Source organism: Tauraco erythrolophus, chromosome 7, assembly GCF_009769465.1.
Source record: "Tauraco erythrolophus isolate bTauEry1 chromosome 7, bTauEry1.pri, whole genome shotgun sequence".
NCBI lineage: Eukaryota > Metazoa > Chordata > Aves > Musophagiformes > Musophagidae > Tauraco > Tauraco erythrolophus.
In genome coordinates, this window is record NC_141471.1 from 18,167,869 (window position 1) to 18,189,193 (window position 21,325).

The following is a 21,325-nucleotide window of genomic DNA, read 5'->3' on the forward strand; positions in this document are numbered from 1 at the left end:
CTTGAATAAAATTTAACTATATTATTTTTCTCCTGCAAGCCAGTAAGAGCTTTGTTTTATGTTATACTGGATATTTGTTTTAATGGATAGCAATCCCGAAGAAATATCTGCAAAGTTACTTGGAGAAATCCGTGATTTTATACTTGAGATGACAGTGGGAGAGCAATGCCTCTGTTAGATGTGCAGGGGTAGCTTGTCAGTAGATATCTTAAGATCACTTCTTGATTCTTGATGGATTTCTGGCATCAATAAACAAGTTTTGGTATTGACTGACTGTAGGTGCCCATGGGGATAATTAAAAGTTTGGCCATATGGAAATATTTTGCTTTGTTGTAACATATTAAAACTTTTTTTTCCCCAAATATTTACATCACAGCTTTAAGCTTTCCTTTCTTTCTTTATCAAACAAATTACTTGAGGAAGAAAACAAACGTGCTTTAGGATTTAGTATCAGAAAGAGTATTAATTCTGAAAGGTGTGAAGAGTTTTGAACATGCAGTATGAAATGAGTTCTAATTGAGCAACTTATTTTTAGTGTTAATGAAAACATCCTTGTTTTTTCTTGAATTTATCATAAAAATCTTAATAAAAATCTTAATTTACATAGTTTCATGTTTCAAACATGATTTGCTCTTAAGACTTTTGTGAGTTAAATTCTGTAAGTTAATAGTATCTCAAAACGGATTAGATTAATAGCAACTTTGAAAACAAAACTGAGAGATTTTCTGAAAACTTACGTGAGATACATACATTGTATATTGCCTTCTGAAATTTTAAGCCCTCTTAAAGGGACAAATAGAGTTGCCTAGCCAAAAGTTATCATTGGACTGTTCCTCAAATTCCACTCTTGCCCATTCACTCCAGTGGGATACTGAACTCCTCCAGATACCTGTGTATCTGTTGTGGGTTAAGCCTGACTGGCAGTTCAGCCCCACGCATCCGCCTGCTTGCTTTCCCCAGTGGGATGGAGGAGAGAATCAGAAGGATGAAAGTGAGAAAACTTGTGGGTTGATACTAAGACAGTTTAATAGGTAAGGCAAAAGCCACACGTGCAAGCAAAGCAAAATAAGCAATTCATTCACTATTTCCCTTGGGCAGGCAGGTGTTCAGCCATCTCCAGGGAAGCAGGGCTTCGTCATGTGTAACAGTTATTTGAGAAGACAAACGTCATCGCTTCAGACATCCCCCCTTCCTCTTTCTTACCCCATTTTTATTGCTGATCACAACATCATATGGTGTAGGATATCCCTGTGGTCAGTTGGGGTCAGCCGTCCCAGCTGTGTCCCCTCCCGGCTTCTTGCGCACCTTCAGCCTACTTGCTGGTGGAGTCATATGAGAAGCAGAAAAGGCCTTGATGCTGTGAAAGCACTGCTCAGCGATATCTAAATCATCCCGGTGTTATCAACATTCTTTTCATGACAAATCTGAAACATAGCACCATATGAGTTTTAATGAAGAAAATTAACGCTGTCCCAGCGAAAACCAGTACAGTCTTTTAAAAGGTGCATCCACATTTAGCACAATTCTTGTGCTAAGGAGGTAACAGAGAGGGTTTGGTTTAGAACTTTCTTTTACTAGGCAGGACAACAGCCATGGAAAATATAAACAATGAAAGAGAACTCAATTCTTCAGTTTAAGACTGCTTAATTTATTTACCAAGGCAAAAGCAGCCTTATAATGGAATCTGATAGACTAGGAAGAGGCAGAGGGTGGGAGCTAATTGCAGCCTGCAGCTACTTCAGTGTGGGGAGCTCACAAGGACAGTAGAGTCTAACTTTTCTCAGCAGTGAAAGATGCTAAAACACAGGGCAGGGGCCACAAGTTGCAGCCCTGGGAGGTTTAAACTGAGAATTAACAGAAATATTTCACTAGATGGGAAGTTCAGCGCTGGAGCAGACTAACCAGAGATGTGGAATCTTCAACCTGTACTATAAGGCGATGGCTGACTTGATCTGGCATTGACAGTAGTCCTGTCCTGAGCAGGAGATTGGCCTGAATGACTTCCAAAAGTTGCCTCCTAACCAATATTTCTAAGACTGTACCTTATCTGTATTGGAAAGGAGTATTTGTGGCCTTTCCAAATGCCCAGCCTGTCTTAATGTTTTATTTTTGTTGGATAAGGGCTTATGGTAAGTTCTGGTTTGCATGTAACTTGTTCTCCAGGAAGACTTCAAAGAATAGTGTATAGTGTCCTTCTCTTCCATAGCCCACCTTCAATCCATTTTAACATTATTAATATTAAAGTCAAACATTGATTTCTTCATGGCAGATTTATCGTGACTAATTATGACACCATCACCACAATACATAACAAACCTATTATTTGTGTCTTTGTCTTCCCTGGATTTTTTTTTCCACTTAGTTAGAGGTGAGAAGAAACATGGATAGTAATTCAGATAAGGTCTTACCAAAATATGGCACGGCAGAATAAAGACAGGTTTATACTAGATATATTAGATCTACTGCATTTATGCTTCCTGAAGTTATTTTACTAAAGAAAGGTTATGATTTACTGTGCTGTGATCTATGTTTACTAAGCTATTTAAAATTTCATTTTCTATTTATTTCCTTGTCTTTTTATTGGCTTTTCCTTCAGAGCTTGTTCTAAAGTCTTGGATATTCTTAGTAGAGATGAAAGAGTCTCTACTTGTTCAGTTTATCCACTGTTCTCCAGTCAAAATGTCTTGACTTCCACTTGCATCGTTATATCAGGATTCTTGCTACTGAGCTTGAGATTGGAGGTACTATACAATATTTTTTCTGGGATGGAGGTTGTCTGATTTCTTGGCTTGAAGATACTGAGCTCTTTGAACTCTTCTTTCACCTCGGATACATTCTCATCCTCTATTTGTACACAAACAGCAGAGGTTGTTTTTCTGCAAAGCAGCAAGCATTACTTTGGTTGCACGCCCTGGACGTTCTTGAATTGGATATCTCCTTTGGATGACTTTCAACAGTACTCTTTCAAAGCAAATTAGGCACTCTCTTAACTTTGTTGGAATATATCTAGTGACAATTTTCATATAGAACTGCACCACATTTCCTCTTGTACTTGTTTGTGCTTTTCTCTGAGTTAAGCACCTCACCAGTGTTCTGAGCCGGTGTTAACTGCATATTAATGAAGCCTGAGTTCCCAGGAGTAATCATCTCAGAAGAGAGGGAAACACATGGTTTGTGGGAGGGCCTTCTGTTTGCCAGATTTCATCAGTTCAGAAGTCGGTGCTGAACTTTCCTCCAGTTTTTTTGAGGAGATAATTTAAACTTTTTGTTAATCCTTCCACGGTTTTATGGTTGATTTGGTTGTTGGGGTTTTTTTGGTTGATTGGTTGTTGTTTTATGTGTTGGGTTTTTTTTCTATATACTCTATTAGTAAATGCCATTCTAGCAGTGTCTCGCTCAAGCGAGATGAAATTGTGTTAGGAGGTTTTATCTGAATGAAGTAATTTAGAACATCTCTGAACCTTATGTAAAGAGGAGTAAAAACATCTCTTTTCAGATAGTCCAAAATTCACCTGGCTATAATTAGGCTTTTTATCAGTTAGCTTGGAGAGTTTTTACTTATGCCTACCTCTTCAGGGCTTTTTCAGCTACTGACCTGTCCCTGATTAGCATTCCTGATATCTGAGATGTACAACCACACTACCAGGCATTCAGTTTCCAGCCTCTCACTACCTCCAGCTTCCAAATGATATTCCAGGTTTGTTACAGCTGTCATGCAGTTATTCTGGATAGGATGCTTCTTCACGTTAAAATGGTTGCTTCTTCGTCACACAGATTCATTTCACATAAATTTAGCCATTTGAAAACTAATCTCTGTGCTGTGTCTGTAGTCAAGAGAAAAATAGGCAGGTCCAGAGGATGAACCATGCTGTCTGTTTAAGACACCTGCCTTAATGAAAGGATGATTCATTCCCTGGAGCTGCTTGTTTCTTTTCATTATCAACAGGAGAAGCTTAGACACCTAGCTTGAACTAGATACCCTATTTCCACAGCTGAACTTGGGTGAAAGGAATTGTGGTGATTGAATAGAGTCATTTACGTGTTCTACCCATGCAAATTCTACAGCTCTTCCTTACCTCTCACTCTGAGTCCCTGTAGCTTGGTTCTTATTAGCGAATTAACTGTTTTATAGGTGGGATTAATTTGGGTGTAGGGACAGCTTTAGTGTGCATAGTCTACATGTATATGGGTATTGACTTCTCAATAACTCTTCACTATAAGCTAGGTAATTGATATTTGTATTTTCAATATAGAATGAATTAAAATAAGGCTTATTTGAAGCACTTATTTGCATTCAACATCTGCATGTGTTTTTGTTTAGTGGAAAGGTATGCAAATGTATTACTGATATTTCAAACTCTTTCATTAGTAATTTATTTTAGGCTAGTCTTTCTTTAAAAATAAAGGCTTATAATGTTTATATTCTAGAACCAGCAGATAAATAGATGAACTAATAAAGCTCATGTCTGTGAAACCCTGAGTGATGCTCACCAATCAGTGTTACTACATTAAAAATAAAGTAAAATAATAATAATAAAAAACAAACAAAAAAAAAACAACCCAAAAAGCAGTGAAAGAACCTCACTGAAGGAGCTTGTATTATTTTTAGTGCTTTTGCATGGTATACCTTTAAACATTTTCTCAGTCTGATCACCATATGTCTCCCAAACTCCTTATTTTTCCTTTTAGAAGTATTTTAAACTGAGCTATGCTATTACATCTGTATATGTCTCATTTAGGGTAACTTACACTTTTGGCTAGCAGCACTGAAAATATTTTCCAGCTCTCAAGGTCCAGTCTAACCTTCTTCCATTTTTAAAGCTCTAAATGAGGAGCTGCATTGCACATGTAACTGAAAGTACTGGAGCTGAACATTTCATAAGGAGAAATTCTTGCCAGATTATATATACCTCATAGTTTAAGCAGGACTGGCAGCAGTACAAGAGAAGCTGCTTTTTCAGAAAATCAACTCTGAGTTTTCAAAAAGAAATCCACTTGTGTTTGATGATTTCTTTTTAAGTGTTCTAAATAGGGAGGGAAAGGGAATTTAAGGAACCCCCTTTTTTCTTTGTGTACTATAGGTACAGCAAAAATACATAAACTGGAGTAGTGCCTTTCATGGGCCTGCCCGTTCACTTCGAGTTTGCCGTAGAGGAGTTACAGACAGTGAGCTAACTCTGGTTAAATATTTCCCCTGTAAATTTGAACTTGATTTTGTGCTTTGAACATTCCAATTTACCTCTTAACTTTACTGGGGCATCTTTCAAATCAGCTAATCTGTGCTAGGGAAATTGATTTTGTGCCAGTAGTGATAATCGCATGGAGCATGAAGTGACTGTTCAGCTTTATTGTTACTTCCAGATGCCGTCTGGGTCAGTACTGTGGTCTTCGATCGCACACAAGTTTTTTTTCTAGGGTCTATCTAAGAATAAGGTGAAGTAAAGTACCCGTATTCAGACATCAGCACTGGGCTGGGGTAGCTGGGTGATCACAGTGAAAAGCTGTCAGTTACTGCTTGCTTTTTGCATTCTGTAGTGTTTAATATTGTTGACTTCCAGGGAAAAGGCACAAAGCATTTCTGTTCAAGGCTTTTTCCCTGATTAATTAGGAGAGCCTCTGTTTTATATGGACAATACAGTGGAAATGTCGTGTATTTGTATTTGGCCCTAGCATCCTAATGCTGCTTTTTTTTTCTTTTTGATGGATATATTCAGAAAAAAAGATGATTTTTACTTTTAAACAGATGTAACTTTCCAGATATTAATAATAAACTTCAAGTTAATAGCTGTTTCTACAAGGTCAGAACTTAATATTGAGATATAGGCTAGAGGTGTTAACACTTCATTTAGTACATTCCTAATGGTATGCAATTCTTTGTGTACAGAAGTCAAATCCTGAGTTTTTAATGTGAGAGCTGCAGCTAAATCTTTATCTTTTTGAAACTCTCAGACTCAGTTGAAACTGTAATACAAACGAATGCTTACTGATGTAATTGCATTATAGAAAACACATGAGAATAAGGCTGGCAAATTGCAAAATTACTTTGCTTATGGATAGAATTTCATACTAATAAATTTAAGATGTAAAATAAAATGCAGAAACACAGCACATCAATTTTTTTGTGGAGTGCTGGCTACCGTTAAAGTTTCAGCCAAAGAAAACATTGTGTAGTTACTGTTTTAATTTTTGTCTATTTGCAATAAATGCAACTTTCATATAAAAAATATAAATTAATCGTGTCTTCATGTCTTGTGTTGCATTTCCATCTTACAGGTAAAGGGAAAGGGAAAGAAGTTCATTTACACTCAGTAAAATTGTTAACTGTTATGTCACCCCTGTTACTCATTTCTACATATTTCAGCTTTATGTTCATGGAACACTTAAAAATTGAAGTAATGATAAACATGATGTCATGTTTAATTTAAACAAATATAGAAAGGTAGCTATACAAGCCATTTAATTATTGAAGGAACTTTATAAAGTACTTAGGTACCTTACTTAAGGCACAACGCTTCTCTGATGGAGGGAAATTCTAACCAGTGATGGCAGAGTGCACATAGCACTGTCTTGTACTCACAGGTGAAGTAATACTGTTCAGTCACTAATCACAAAGATGGAAATTTTCAGAAAATTGACTTACCTGCCAGAGTCGTAAACATCTCTGTTGATTAACAAATTTAGATCTAATGCAGGTAACTAATGACATTAATATGGCAAAATAATCATGTGCAGGTAAAAAGCTGTTGGCTTTTTTTCATGTTGTTTTTCAAAAATACTGAATCGAACAATCTTTTTGGAGGTGATTATACAGTATGACTTATCTAGCTAAATTTTCCCCATTATTCCTTGGATTCTGTCTTCCAGAGCAGGGCCAGCATTTCCTCCCTTATTCCTTCCCGTCTGCTTCGTGCCACCACCTCCCTTCCCTTCTCACTTGTCACTGCTGCTGCCTGCTGCTTCCCCATCGCCTTGTAACTCTTTTCAGTGCACCCTCACAGTTCCAGTTACAAATGCATTTTTCTCATCTAGACAGCTGTTTGCTGGAAGTTTGACTACATGATGTCATTTTACCTAAATGCCTTGCGCTGTGTTTGTTTAATGTACGAAAACAGTCATGACTAACTCAGGAAATGTTCCCCTCCTCTGCATTTCTGTCCCACAGGTATGGTGAGCCCTGATGTGCAGAGGCATTTCTCAAATTTGTGTTTGTTTATTGATAACACTGTAAAGCAAAATAATGATCACTGGCTGCACAGGCAGTTCTGCGTGTAAAATGCAACTCAACGAACATGGATAAACTTTTTGAACCCCTCGTATGTAATGTGGCCTGTTTTAATGCAGGAAAAACAATTTATCAATTCTTAATAGTAGTAATTTAGTACAGTTTTAGCCGAAGACTCAAGTAAGGTATGCTGCAGTTAAGTCGAAAAGTAAACTTCTTGTATCGTTTGTCCAAAATGAATGAGCCAACTCTGAATGGAAAAGTCACGTTTTAATAGCATGGTAATAGAGCAACGTGTTTTGTGTATTCTTTTCATGACCAAGTGTCATTTCTGGCCTGTTCACACATTGATATAATGTCAACTTTTCAGTTTTACATAGCAATTTTTTTTTAGTGTAGTCAATTCGAATGATGGTAAGATTAACCAGATAACTTTTTTTTTTTTTTTAAGGGAGCGACTATTAAAAGGGATGAACAAACTGGTGCAATTGTGGTGGCCAGGATAATGCGTGGAGGAGCTGCAGATAGAAGTGGTAAGGTGTTGCTGTTTTCCACTAGCCATTCAAGTTCTATAATTCAGAAAAAGATGGGAGCATTTTGTATGCACTAAATATGTCATTATCACAAACAAAAGTATTTGGGGTTTGGACAGCTTTCCAAAGTGATATTTCAATACTGGTGAAAGTGTTCATGCTGAATTTTTTCCCCAATTTGCTTGCAACCTGGTATCTTTGAGTTAGCAGATACAGGGATTTTTTGAGCTATATCGTGGTTTGTTTCCGAATGAAGACATCCACTTAGAAATGATAGGATGTGCCAAGATTACAGCCTGCTGATGGAGGAACTCAGGATGGCTGCATTACTTTATATTAGTACATCCATTTGGAGTTTCAGCTGGTAATTCTCAAAATACCAGCACATCCTTTACTGCCCTCGTTTAGTTTGGGATGCTCAAAGTCTGCAAAAGCTCAAGCAAGAGATCCTGAGTTATAGTCTAAAGGGCCTCTTCTCAATGAAGAGAATTTGGGACAGCTGTATTTCACACTTAGGTGGGGTAATGGAGTAAATCTAGATATATGTTGTTAAATTAGGAAGCATTTGTGCTACAAATTAGCACTCACAGCCCAAGTGATCTTTGCAGTACTTGCAGCTGTGTAGCAATAAGAAAGTAGTATGAGTAGAAAAAGAATTGGCACAGACATTTTTCAAACATCTGCATAGAAGTCTGGAAAAGTCATACAGAAATGGTACTAATTTTCAGGAGGAAGGAAGGCAGGTGAATAAACCAACCATCTCACTTATCTTTGAGGACAGTAGCTGTTGTTGTGTTCACCATATATTCCTGCTCTTAAGTTAGAGCTTCAAGTGGATGAACAAGAGAGAGAAAAAGCTGAATGTTAGTGACGTTTTTTGGATGATACATAGCTACCCTTTAACAACTCCTCTTTGCCTTCTCTAGGTCTTATTCACGTTGGTGATGAGCTGAGGGAAGTCAATGGGATTCCCGTAGATGATAAAAAACCTGAAGAAATAATACACATTTTGGTAAATACCAAACATTTAAAAACTAATTTAGAGGAGTCAAGAAAAAGTAATTAGACTTAGAATTTCTGATGTATTTCTTAAAAAAAAAAATTATATTCTACAATAATGCCTGTTCTTCCAGCACTGTAATTTTCAAACCTCGATTTCTTTTCTCTTAAAGAATGATTTTCCACACATTACATATATATGCAATTATAGATTACTTGTAAAGAGTTAATGACAATAATATGGCTATAAATATGTTGCACAACGTTGCAGACCTCAATGTATAGTCTACAGTTTCTAAAGCACACCATGACCTGTTGAATTCAAATGATTTTAAATGTATTAATCACTAATGTGTTAACTCCATGTGAAAATCAATTCATAATACATGTACTTGATAGAATAAAATGGTATATCAGGATTATATTTTATATTGATTTGCAGTATATAGCCATATATATGATTATGTTTGCACTCCTTTGAACTACACAATCTCTAAAGCCAGCCTAATTACTCAGTCATGGAGCACTATTGCAAATTAAGTAATTTAGACTGTTTCAGAAATATTTAATATTTTTTACGGCAAAGAAACCGATGAGAGTCATGACAGGTCTTTATGTTCATGGTATAGGCATTTCTATATACATAAATACCTTACTATCCTGCTGAATTGGGTGGCTGTCTCACAGTTTTGGTTCCATAACTGAGATGATTCATTTCAAATGTTAGCCTGCTGATATTCATACTTGCTTTATGGTTTTGTGTTCCCTACAGAAATGTATTTTTCTGCAGAAATTAATATTTAAAAATCTCTAGAAACACAATAGCACTAGAAAAGGTGTGAACAATTTCCCTATTTACCTCCTTGAGGTATAATATAAACATCAAAAGCTAGTTAGAGCTTGTTTTGAAAGTAACAGAATTATTGATTCCAGTCCTACGGCTGGTGAAATAAGAACTTGGCTGCTGCTCATCAAACAGTGAGCGCTTGGATCGCAGACATGCCGGCAGAAGTATGTCTCGCTTGGTAGTGGACAGGCCTGTTTCCATTTTGCTTAAATCGTTGGCTGTCTGTTGCACACTGCTAGTTTTATGAAACTTGTCGGCTGCATGCAATAGTAGCAGAGGCTCCAGCTGATTAGCACTTCCCTCAATAGCAAAATGTCACTGAGGCAGTGGGAATATATTGTGGTTAATAAGTAAAATGCAGCCAGACACACTTTAAGTGGGATATAGGGAAAGATGAATGGATGAGGTGGTTGATGATGGCTAACTTCTTTTAAGATTTATAGTGGAGGGCTTTTTTTCCATTTAGTACACGTAGTCTATTCAAATATGTTTCTCTTTTCTAGTTTCTTAGAGTTGCCAAAAAAATAAATCCCCCCCAATAGTTCTATATGATAAATATGGCACAAGCCTGTTTGGATTTTTCTATCAGTTTTTTTTAAAAAATGAAATGTTAGTTAGATTTTTCCAGAGATGTCCAAACTGTGCCAGGAGTCCAGTCGTTGCTTCTAATATGCATACATTTTAGCTGTAGCATTTGCTTCTGCTTTTAGTGCAAAAGTGGGACCTCTGAAATGTGCAGGTTCCAGTTTTTAAAAGTCCATGTGTGCACACCAGCGAAGCAAGTAAAACCGAGCATTTCAAGTGGGTATTTTTAATCTTTGCAATGCAAAATTTGGTATGGTGAAGCTGTCAGACTCCATGGATCATGCTTAGGAGAGAACAGAATCATTATCTTTGAGTATTTTTAAAGTAATTTGGATTTGTTTTCTATTTAAGATTTCTTTGAAATGTAGAGCTTAATTCTCGGTGCATTTTCTTTTCAAATGTTTACCAGGCTCAGTCTCAAGGAGCAATTACATTTAAAATTATACCTAGTGTGAAGGAAGAAATCCCAGTGAAGGAAGGCAAGGTAGGCAAGACTATTTCAGAAGCTTTTGCAGTAACTGTTATGCTTAGGATATATATTGTTTGCTTGGATGACGGAACCAAGAATGTGATTTATGCCTCTGGACTCAGTTTTTCTAATGTGACAATGTCTAGCGCACCGTACGCTTCAATACTCATGTGCTGGATTTAGAAGTGGGTGTAACATGGTTCTTAAGCCTAACTCTACAGCCGCTAAGTTGACAGAGGTAATCTTCGTCTTCTGTGAGGACCTGGCTTGCTTCCAAGTACTCCTTTTCTTCCATTGTGCACTGGGTAGAAGATGCTTGATAGCACCTTGGTTCAAAAGTGTCTTCTCTTCTGTTCCTGCTATGGGCACACTATTCGCCTGCAAAGTCCTATTTGCCTTGGATAATGGAGCCTTTACTACGTTGGGATTGTGATTGCAGAAGCAATTAATTTAGCATTCCCATATGAACTTCTAATGTTAGACACCCGTAAGGATGTTTTACAGCAGTACAATGTTTATCACTTTGCATTATTTATTTCAATGGTTTTAAACAGTAAAATCAAAAAATGGAAATACCTCTGAATTAAATTTAATATTTTGATTCTAAAAATAAAACATGGTTTGTTTCAGATGTTTATCAGAGCCCTATTTGACTATGATCCTAATGAGGATAAAGCAATTCCTTGTAAAGAAGCTGGACTTGCTTTCAGAAAAGGAGATGTCCTTCAGATCATGAGCCAGGATGATGCAACCTGGTGGCAGGCCAAACACGAAGGTGATGCCAATCCCAGAGCCGGCTTGATCCCTTCAAAGCATTTCCAGGAGAGGTGAGCTACTCATTATTTTTTGTAGTAAGAGAAGACACTAATTTGCCGAGTTGTTAAGTTAGCATAGTTGTCATATGTAATACTTACGGATTATGTAGGTATGATAAACCTGCATTTGCAGCAAGACAACTGAACTTGGAAACCTGTTGCTGAAATACTTTGGATTTCCTTATTTGTCTGGCTAGAATTAATAATGACAAAAACTGATAGGATAACACTGATCCAGATTGAAAGAAAAAATGTATGGAAAATAGCACATCAGTATCTGTATTCATGCTGATGTACTATGCAGGAATAAGAACTGCAGCAGGTTTTGGAGAGCTTACAAGAATTTGAGGCTGAGGATTTAATTTTTTTAGATTGTGAATAGATTGCATTGTTTTAAGTTAATTTCTTATAAAACCTTTTGGATGTTTTGCAACAGTCTCATGATGTTAAGTGTTTATTAATCCCAAACTTGCAGTGAAAACTGAGGAGTTTGTGTCTTTCCCCTACCACCTCCCATTTTATAGGAGATTTGCACTAAGAAGACCAGAAGTGCAGATTCAGCCACTGAAAATTTCCAACAGAAAATCATGTAAGTCTGTTAACCTGGAACAGAAATCATACTGCAGATCTCTAACCTTATAAAATAGCAGTTTATTTCAGCCCTATGACTGCAGGATGCATTTCTCCTGGGCACAGTAGCTTCTTGATCACATTGTTATCAGTAGGAAAATACATATGAAAGCTGAAATTAAAAGCTTTAAAAGCAGCTAACAATTTTTCCCAACCCTCCGACTTTGTTTTTGAAGCACCGAGCCCACTTAATATTTTGATATATACTGTTTCTAAGGTTGAAGAGTGTTCTTTTCCTGTTGAAATAGTACAGAACTGGCTCAACAGTTTCTATAGTCTGGGCCGCATCAATACAGTGAAAGCTATATTGAGAGTGAGATAAAAGGTCACATAGTCTCCCCTTGTCTCTCCCATATAGTTGGTGATTTTTTGTGTCCTATGAAGCAGTACAAGTTTTTGAAGGTCGGGACATTCAGTTCTTTGACAGGCTTTCACAGAACCACTTTTATTGTTTTTTAAACAAATTCATTCTTAATTTTTCTGCTTTTAAATACAGTAGTTGCACAATATAAGAAAAATAAGCTCTAAGAAAGCACATACATCGAAACAAATATTTTCTTTCCACTGGAATTTGCATCAACATCTGTTTTAAGTATTATTGCATATTTTACTTGACCTGTTATTTCTTTCAGTTGTACAGACTCATAACAAAGTGAGTACAATGTAAGAAACTATCATGCTTCAGTAGGATCTAAATCACAAATACAAACATGTTTGTGAGTTCAACTAGAAATATTCAGAAAGTGGCCTAAAATTTCCAACCATCTTTCATTCTCTAACATTAAAACAAAAAGTATGAATACTACGGCAAACAGTGGTTGCTGGCACACTAAGTGCAAAACTAAATGCTTTTAACTTTAAACCGTCTCAGCGTGGTTTCTATTGCAATTTTCCTAACTTCTTGCTATGGCTTTTGCGTTCTGAAGTTTGTCAATTATTGTTAGTTTTCTAGCAATCTGCATTTTCTATCTTTCATTCCATTTCACTATTTGATTGTGTGCCCTAATGCTATTGTTAACTCCAAAGCCCTTGATTAGCTTTGTAATTACAATAACAGATTATATGATTGCACTATGGCTTTTCTAATTTACATAGGTCTTAGAAAAAAAGAGGAGCTCCTCCAGCTTGTAGTAAATCTGTTGTTTTTCTAGGTTCTAGGTCAAGTTGCTCTGCCCCAGTTTTGGAAAAGTGTCTGATCCCAGGGTATAGCTATTTCTCTATGTGCACTGTTCTTGAATCTGGATAATACCCTCAACAAGAACCTTCAATTAAGGTGGCCCTGGTGCTTTTGAAGAGGTAAATCAGCTGCTGCAGCAACACTGCATGATTCCTTTTGTAACGGACTGCATCTTTTTAGTGACCTTCAAGTGAAAGGTTTTACAAGATGCATCTCACCCTTCCAAATAGGCAGCCTGAACTTGACTGGAAATTGCCAAAATTACAACCCAAAGAAGACCCACAGCACGGTGTCTACTCTTGTTGTCTCTGCTGTTTCCACTGACTTTGCCTTAACTAGCTTAAACAAGGGAGAAGAGTTCCTCTCTTCCTCCCCTTTCCTTTAAATCACGACAGAGCCTTAGGGTCAAGCAGTATGCCTGTTATGATTCTCTTTTGGATTTTCTTTAAACAAAGCAAGGTCCAGCTAAATACCATCTAGAAGGCAGTGGTGCCTCTTGAAGGAGAAAAGATTGCAGAGTAATGTAGGTTTGTAATTTTCTCTCTTCCTAATTTCTTAGGACAATTTGCTGTTACATCTGTCAGATTTTCATGGGAAGAGGGGAAGTGCTGTTCTGAGTAGAGGTCTATCCCTTCATTCAAAGACTGAACATGTTTTTAGTACTTGGAGGGAATTCAGATCCTTCATAGAGGAGGCATTTTAAGGACCAGAATAGAAAAAATGTTGTGACTAGGGTTGCTCTAGTTGTTGCTCGAGTTGCTCTCAGGAAAACCTTCTGCTTGCTTGGCTTTTCAAGAAGATTACACATAAGCTGGGTAACTCCCGTGCCCTTGTGATCTTTCTAAAGCAAGGCAGCTTTTTCATGTTAGTGGCATGGCAGTGTGGTGGCTTGACCCTGGCTGGACACCAGATGCCCACCAAAGCCACTCTATCACTCGCCTCCTAAGCTGGACAAGGGAGAGAAACTATAACAAAAAGCTTGTGGGTCAAGATAAGGACAGGAAGCGATCACTCACCAATTACTGTCATGGGCAAAACAGACTCAACTTGGGGAAAAATTATTTTAATTTATTAACAATCAAATCAGAATAGGGTAAGAGAAAAAAACCCAAATCTTAAAACACCTTCCCCCCACCTCTCCCTTCTCCTGGGCTGAACTATACACCCAAATTCTTTACCTCCTCCCCGCCCCCAGGAGGTGCAGGGGGACAGGGAATAATGGAGGTTGTGGTCAGCTCATTGCACATTGTCTCTGCTCCTCCTTCCTTCTCAGCAGGAGGACTCCTCACACTGTTCCCCTGCTCCAGCGTGGAGTATCTCCCACAGGACAGAATTCTCCACAAACTTCTCCAGCATGAGTCCTTCCCACGGGCTGCAGTTCTTCATGAACTGCTCCAGCATGGATCCCCCACAGTGTCAAGTCCTGCCAACAAACCTATTCCAGTGTGGGCTCCTCTCTCTATGGGTCCATAGGTCCTGCCAGGAGCCTGCTCCAACATGGGCTTCCCATGGGGCCACTGCCTCCTTCAGGCTCATGCACCTGCTCGGGCATGGGAAATTGGTAATGCATGATTTAATCTCATTCTTTTTAAATCCTGTACTACAGGATTACTACTTTCAGCTTGATACAGGGTTCTCCAATGTTTGGAAGGGTAGTTGTGTAACTGATGTTCTGTAGATCTTCCTGAACTAGCTGTATACTGAGAGGTTGGTCGCTATTGCGGTTGATCCTGTCCCATCATATGACTTGAATTTCCTTAGCAGTTTGGAGGGAAAGGGCAATTTGTCAGCTGATAGAGTTTCCCAAAGACAAAAACGTGTTGACTTCAACAGAGCTGCTAAGAAAAGTCCCTTTCCTCACAGGACTGGGAGTTGCCCTAGGAAGCTTTCTTGAGACATGGTAAGTAGCACTGGATATTGGCCTACTCTGTTCAGTCAACTCATTCCACAGATCTTATGTTTTTAACAAGGAAGAAGCCTGAGTACATGCCTTTTTGTTTAATAGGGAGAATCAAGGAGAAATATTCTGTTTTCTTGGGTACCAAGAAAATGTGAGTCAGCTCTGGTTTCATAGGTGGACTTCTACTTGAAAATTAATCTAAAAATTAGTCAAAATCGTGTAACATATGAGAAGTGTCCTGCAACTACTTTTTTGCCCTCTCTTCTCAAGCCAGTTCTGGAACTGGGAAGAACTGTTGTATTTGTACAGAAAAAGAGCTCTCTGAAACAAAATCAGTAACTGTATTTACAGTAACATTAGCATCCATCAGGATTCACTTTGACAATTAAGAATGTTTCAAAACTTGCAAGAAACTAGATTGATTTACTTCTGGGAAGCCTTCTTTCTATTTCCAATTTTGAATTTTTTATACTTTTCAGCGTAGCAATGCATGTGTAAAGTTGTTAATCTGTACCCATATTTGTGTATCATAAATTTGGAAGAAAAAAAGTGGGCTTTTTTGGTGATGCTAACCATACTTGTATGTATACACTTGTCAAGGAAAGGGAGTAGAGGATATTTTCCAAGAAACTTTTTCAGCAAGAATTGTTTGCACTGAAAACAACAGAAACCCAACCTAATTCTAAACTATTATAAGGATAGGTTTATAATGGAAATGCCAATTTTTAGTTTCACTTTAATAGCCAAGTCAACTTGTTTCATTGTGTCTGTGTAAAGTGAATATAAATTAAAGTAAATACTTTAGCTTCGTGGAAGACACATGTGTACGCCTCTCCCAGAATTTAGCTATTTTCTTGAAAGAGATTGGAGAATCTTTCTCACATTGTACCAGTTAAGGTGAAAAACCTTTAAGATGTGTACACTGGAGGAGGGAACAAAACAATATACATTCCATATTGAACGGTAAGTGAAATCACATGGTTTAGTTTGCAAATGGAAAGGGTGCCTCGTTAGATGGTATCTGAGAAGTAAGGTGGCAGGACTCAATAATATTTTGAGATATTATTTTGAGAGAGGATTTTACTTTGAGAGGAAGACCCAGAAAAAGTAGGAATAAAGAAATAAAGGGAAAAACAGAGAAGTGAAATTTCATATGGAGTATGAAGAAAAGGAAAAAGTATTGTGACAAGGGCAATGGAAGTGCAGATGGACAAAAGCTGCCCACAAACCCCGTTAGGCAAAACCCCACAGAGGATGGGCTTTGAAATTATTAAATTAGCGCAATTAACAGTATTATGCAAGAGCATTACTGTAGTCAGTATTTGCACTATAGTTCAGTTGTTTCTTGATTCTGTTTAAATCAAACACTAACGTATTTGTTTTGTTAAAGATTTTGAGATGGTGAATGCAAAAATTACTAATACAAACTCTGACCTGTTTCAGCTTTTTATTTTTGGTAGAAAACCTCAGTAAGTTCAATATTAATACTTGATGAGTTTTAAAAGCATGAGAGAAGTGGCAGTTAGATGCGCTGACCTTCTGATAAGATTGATAGTATCACATCCCAGGCTCTGAGTTAGTGCAGAAATGATGGAGGGATACCAGACCTCTCAAACATTTTCAGCGTTTTTCTCAATACTTAACAGCAATGACTTTTCAGCAAAAAGCAGTATTGCTTGTGTATTAATACTATGGGAAAGTTATACTGGGGAAAAAATGGTAAGAAGCAGCAGCATGGAAAAGAAAACAGGAAAATGGAATGAAAGGAAAGGAGTAGAGATGCATGAGATTGTGTGAGTAGGACTAACCCTCCATGTGCTGGGACAGTGAACGCGCAGTGTACCAGATGCGGGGTGTGAGGGAGCTCCGTGGGAGGCGGAGGGAGGTGCAGTAGAGGTGCCTGGCTGCATGCAATCAGCTTTGGTGTGTCTGAGCTTGTGAGCCACTGCTGGATGCCAGCTCCGCAGAAACCTGCTCGCCTCGTATTCATCAGTAATACTTAGCAGCATGTCTGGCTTTAGGAGGTCACCTTAGCTTGGGCACAATTTGTAGCTATAGTTGGCTCTGTAAGTTCTCCTGTCTCTGCATCCTGGCTAACTAGAAGTGATGTGAGAATCAGTACAGGGGAAAAATAATTTGTTTAATAGTTCCCAGTCTGTTAACTTGAATACAAAGACTACTTGCGCTCTGACTGTAATAGTCATTGCAAACAAACGTGGTCATTCTTGCATTTGTAACTTCAATTTGTAGATAAAACAGTGATCACCTGCTTTTTTTTTGAGGAAAAAAAGAGTAAATTTCTTTGAATAACAACCGAATAACTTACTGTTCTGCAGTAGTTATAAACTACAATAATTGGCCAAGACATTATTTTCCTTCAGCATAATTTTGCTTTCACAGTGGTTACTGTGTTTATTCTTATGTTATGTGTGTGTTGTCTCTGGTATGAAAATTACTGGTAACTTTATATTTTATGCTAGTGTAGCCTGTAACTTCTGTTACTTTTGCAGGGCATGCATATGTGTATATCCATACCCTGTGTGTGTAGTTATATACAAATAGGTATATGTATGTAGCATATACGAAAGGAGCTGTTCAGAGATGTTTTTTCCATGAAAATACATTTTGTTCTGAATATTTAATGCTAAATGTAAATACTTACTGTGGCAAAGCCATCATCATATATTTTTTCTAGGTCTTAAAACCCATTTTACTTTCAATTTGGATTTACCATATGTGATTGGCATTGTATGAGCAAGAGGAAATATTTAACTGCAGCCAAATGGTGTTCATTCAAACAAGATGTAACCCACTTCATCCATAGATGAGTGTCTTGTGAATTGAAGATCGTGTTCTGCCAACAAAAGAATTTAAACAGGCTAACAGAATGAATGCTTTGTACCACTTGTATTTGAATACCAAACATTTAGGATAAACGTACAGTAGGATTCTTTTGCTTGTTATAATTTCTGCACAGTCTTAACTCTGCCTTTCTTCTCAGTATTTTTCCATCTTTCTGTTTGAAACCTGGTTGCCCACCTGCAGGTAGTTACAAGTAAAAACAAAAAATAAACCAGACATGTAGAGTTAAATTAGCACATTAGCATCTTTGTTCAGAAGTCCCCTGTCCTTACAAATGTTAACTTCCTGCTACCACAGAGAAATTAAGGAAACCTGAAGCTGGATGACATTTGAGTCAAGGTCACACGAGACTGAAGTGGAAATGGATCTCATAAACTCTTGCTCTGTCCTTCACCGCAAGACTATCCTTCTTCATTTTCCAAATTACCTTGGTAGAGATACTGTTATCTGATGATTTTATGAGAAGATTAAATTAGATCATCTTAAATTTCCTATAGCATGACCATATATGTATCATTCAATCAACAAAACTCTATAGGATAAAAACCTGCAGAATGGTATAAACATCGATTGCTATGTGGGGCTGTTCGAGGAGTGTTTAATATATTCACTGTAACGCAGATCATTATACATCACAATTTCTTGCTTTCTAGAGTGAAATAGAATTTAACGTAACTTGCTTGTGGTAAGAAACTAGAACAGAGCTGCTGGATCTAATTTTAGACTGAGAAACACTTAAGTAAGATTCTTTGATGGAAATATTGTTGAAAGTAAGTCAGCAAAAGCTAAAAATTTTAATCTGGTGCTGGACTGTTCCAAAAGCTGAGGAAGTTCCTGGAGTGGCATTGGTTTTGAGCTTCATAAGTAATATAATTTAGATGAGCCCCCCAAAACCAAATCTTACTATATTTCAGTTAAAATACATACAAAAATACAGTGTATGTGATACTGTTTTGCATTGTTAGAGTTTAGCATATTGGCTATGCTGAAATCTTTCTAAAATTAATAAAAACACCTACTTCCTAAGCTTCCATTGTGCTTATGTTTCCTATTTCGTTTTTTCCTATTTATGTCTTGGTACTGCTTTGTTGTTGTTTCATGAACTTGTTCCATGACTATTTTCTTTGTAATTTCCTCTCCCTTCTTACCACACTACATTTAATTAGTTGTATTTGTTCTTTTCTCAATGTTTATTTGCTCTGTGTTGCCTTATATATTTTTTTTAATTTTATCACTGCTTTTATTTTCCTACTTCCCATCAGACTTCCTCCTCTTTAGTCTCTTTTCTCTTTTAGTCTAATTTGTTCCTTCCAGATAAACACCTCAATTTCGTTTCTCACTCCACTTCAATTTAGTGAAACTGTATTGGCATGATATCAACCCCAATTTTCCATGTATCTAAACTTTGGAACTTTAGGCATGTATCTGCATATATCTGCTGCATGCGTACAGCTTCTTCAGACACAGAGAGCTGTATTAGTGGTGAATCACAATGCAAAGTTTCCTGGCAAATAATCTCTGACTTTACTGGGGATGTGCAATAGCACTAGTAAAATTTCTGGTAAAGTTCAAATTTGGAGCTACGTGTTGATGACTGTTACATAGCTGCGTTAAGCTGCAAAGACCCACTGCTTTCCCACACTTTTTAATTGAAGACTGTTTTCAACCTTAGGACTAGCCCAAGAAAGCCAAGTGCAGTACTAAGAAGGAAGATTTTTAACAAAAGTTCAGAACTCTTTCACTTTATCTCAGCAGTAAACTTCAGCTTGTAGACATTTTGACATGTGCTCTCTGGGGTCAACTGGCTCACTTGGGAATTCTAATATCTTTAATTTATAGCATGGATGGATAAGACCCTTCCCTTTCCTAACAGGGGTAGCCCAGAAGCCTGCATTCCCTTCAGCTCTTCTCAGCCCTGCTCCTGTAGCTCCACCATCTCCCACACTTGCAGGTCTCCTATGAAGGTCTGCAGTGGTCTGGGTTGTACTTGCGTGTACATACAAACTTCTTTTACTCCTGGTCTAGTTTTTCATGCTCATAGATGAGGACTTGTCTGTTTCCAATGATAAAATACGAAACAGAATACTTCAAGATGCACAGTCTAGTTAAGTCGAATAACTGTGAATTCAGGAGATGTTTTAGTATTTATGTTTTGATATGAACTGGTTTTGAGCATTAGTGACTTGTTTTCAAGAGATACATTGCAGCCTATTGAAAGTAGCTATGGAAATAGAAATATAGAAAAACTTGTCATACGTATCAGGAAGTGTAAGAGGTTTCCCAGCACAGAGGGGGAGAAAGAAATAGTACCTGGAAGCCAGCCTGCCATCCTAGGGCCAGCTTTAGGGCATTTGTCACTTCAAGAACTGAGAGTTTTTAAGGTCAGGAGAGGAAAAAGGATCCAACGCTTTCACTCTCAACTCGCAAAACTGTCGGCACTCTTTTAAGGCACCAGATGTGGTCAACCAAGCAGTGCTAACCTTAGAGGGCTTTCCAGCCCTCTAGTGTAGAAATAAACTTTAAATATGATTCAGAGAAGTCTTCCAAATTAGTATTTTAAAACATTAAGTCCTCAGGAAAAAAAGGTATGAAGAAATGATTCTGCAGAACAGTACTCTTCCTCTGGCAGGAAAGAATTTTGTATCTATTTCATGATATGAAATGGAAAAAAGCTATGTCATCAGATGGGCAAGAGAGTTTCGACCTCGCCTTTGTTCGGTACATCAGTTACACATGAAAGATTTTAAAATCTCTCTTGAATAATTTCTTCACATTCTGAGTCAAGTCATGCTTCATGGAAACACTTTGAAATATTTATATTTTAGGCATATTTATCCTGATTCCAAAGGAAATTTGAATGAGATGTAGATTGTAAAATCTCTGTATAAATCTAGACATTAATATATAATATCTTTGTAAACAAAAATTCATTGTAGATATGTTGTTTTTCTGTACAAGTGCAAAGACGGTTGTAAAAATGTATGTTTTCCACTACCAAGGAGGAAAAATTTATTGACTTACTATAGATAAGCAGAAAGTATTTAGTAGATCCATTATATTAGGATAGCTTCAGAGAAAAAATGATAGAGTATATAAATTGTTTCCACTTTTTTCAGCTACATCTATAGATGTTAAAAAAAAATAACTCAAAAAACCTCTCCAAAACCCAGCTCCAAGGACAGTAGCAACTGTTACTGTAAGTGCAGAAAAATACTGAGATCATGTTCATGGTAGTGATTCTTAAAAATGCTGTTAAGACTAATTAAATGGAATTAACAAACTTTGC

General features: G+C 37.3%; 1 protein-coding gene across 1 annotated transcript in view; it reads left to right on the plus strand.

Moving 5' to 3' along the window:
* Nucleotides 1-21,325, plus strand: part of MPP7 (MAGUK p55 scaffold protein 7) — a 115,562-nt gene that overhangs the window by 67,943 nt on the left and 26,294 nt on the right. Inside the window, exons 6-10 of the mRNA XM_086614583.1 lie at nucleotides 7,674-7,755; nucleotides 8,682-8,767; nucleotides 10,596-10,670; nucleotides 11,286-11,482; nucleotides 11,995-12,059. Of these exons, the coding sequence (XP_086470709.1) occupies nucleotides 7,674-7,755; nucleotides 8,682-8,767; nucleotides 10,596-10,670; nucleotides 11,286-11,482; nucleotides 11,995-12,059 (505 nt within the window). The remainder of the gene's footprint in view (nucleotides 1-7,673; nucleotides 7,756-8,681; nucleotides 8,768-10,595; nucleotides 10,671-11,285; nucleotides 11,483-11,994; nucleotides 12,060-21,325) is intronic.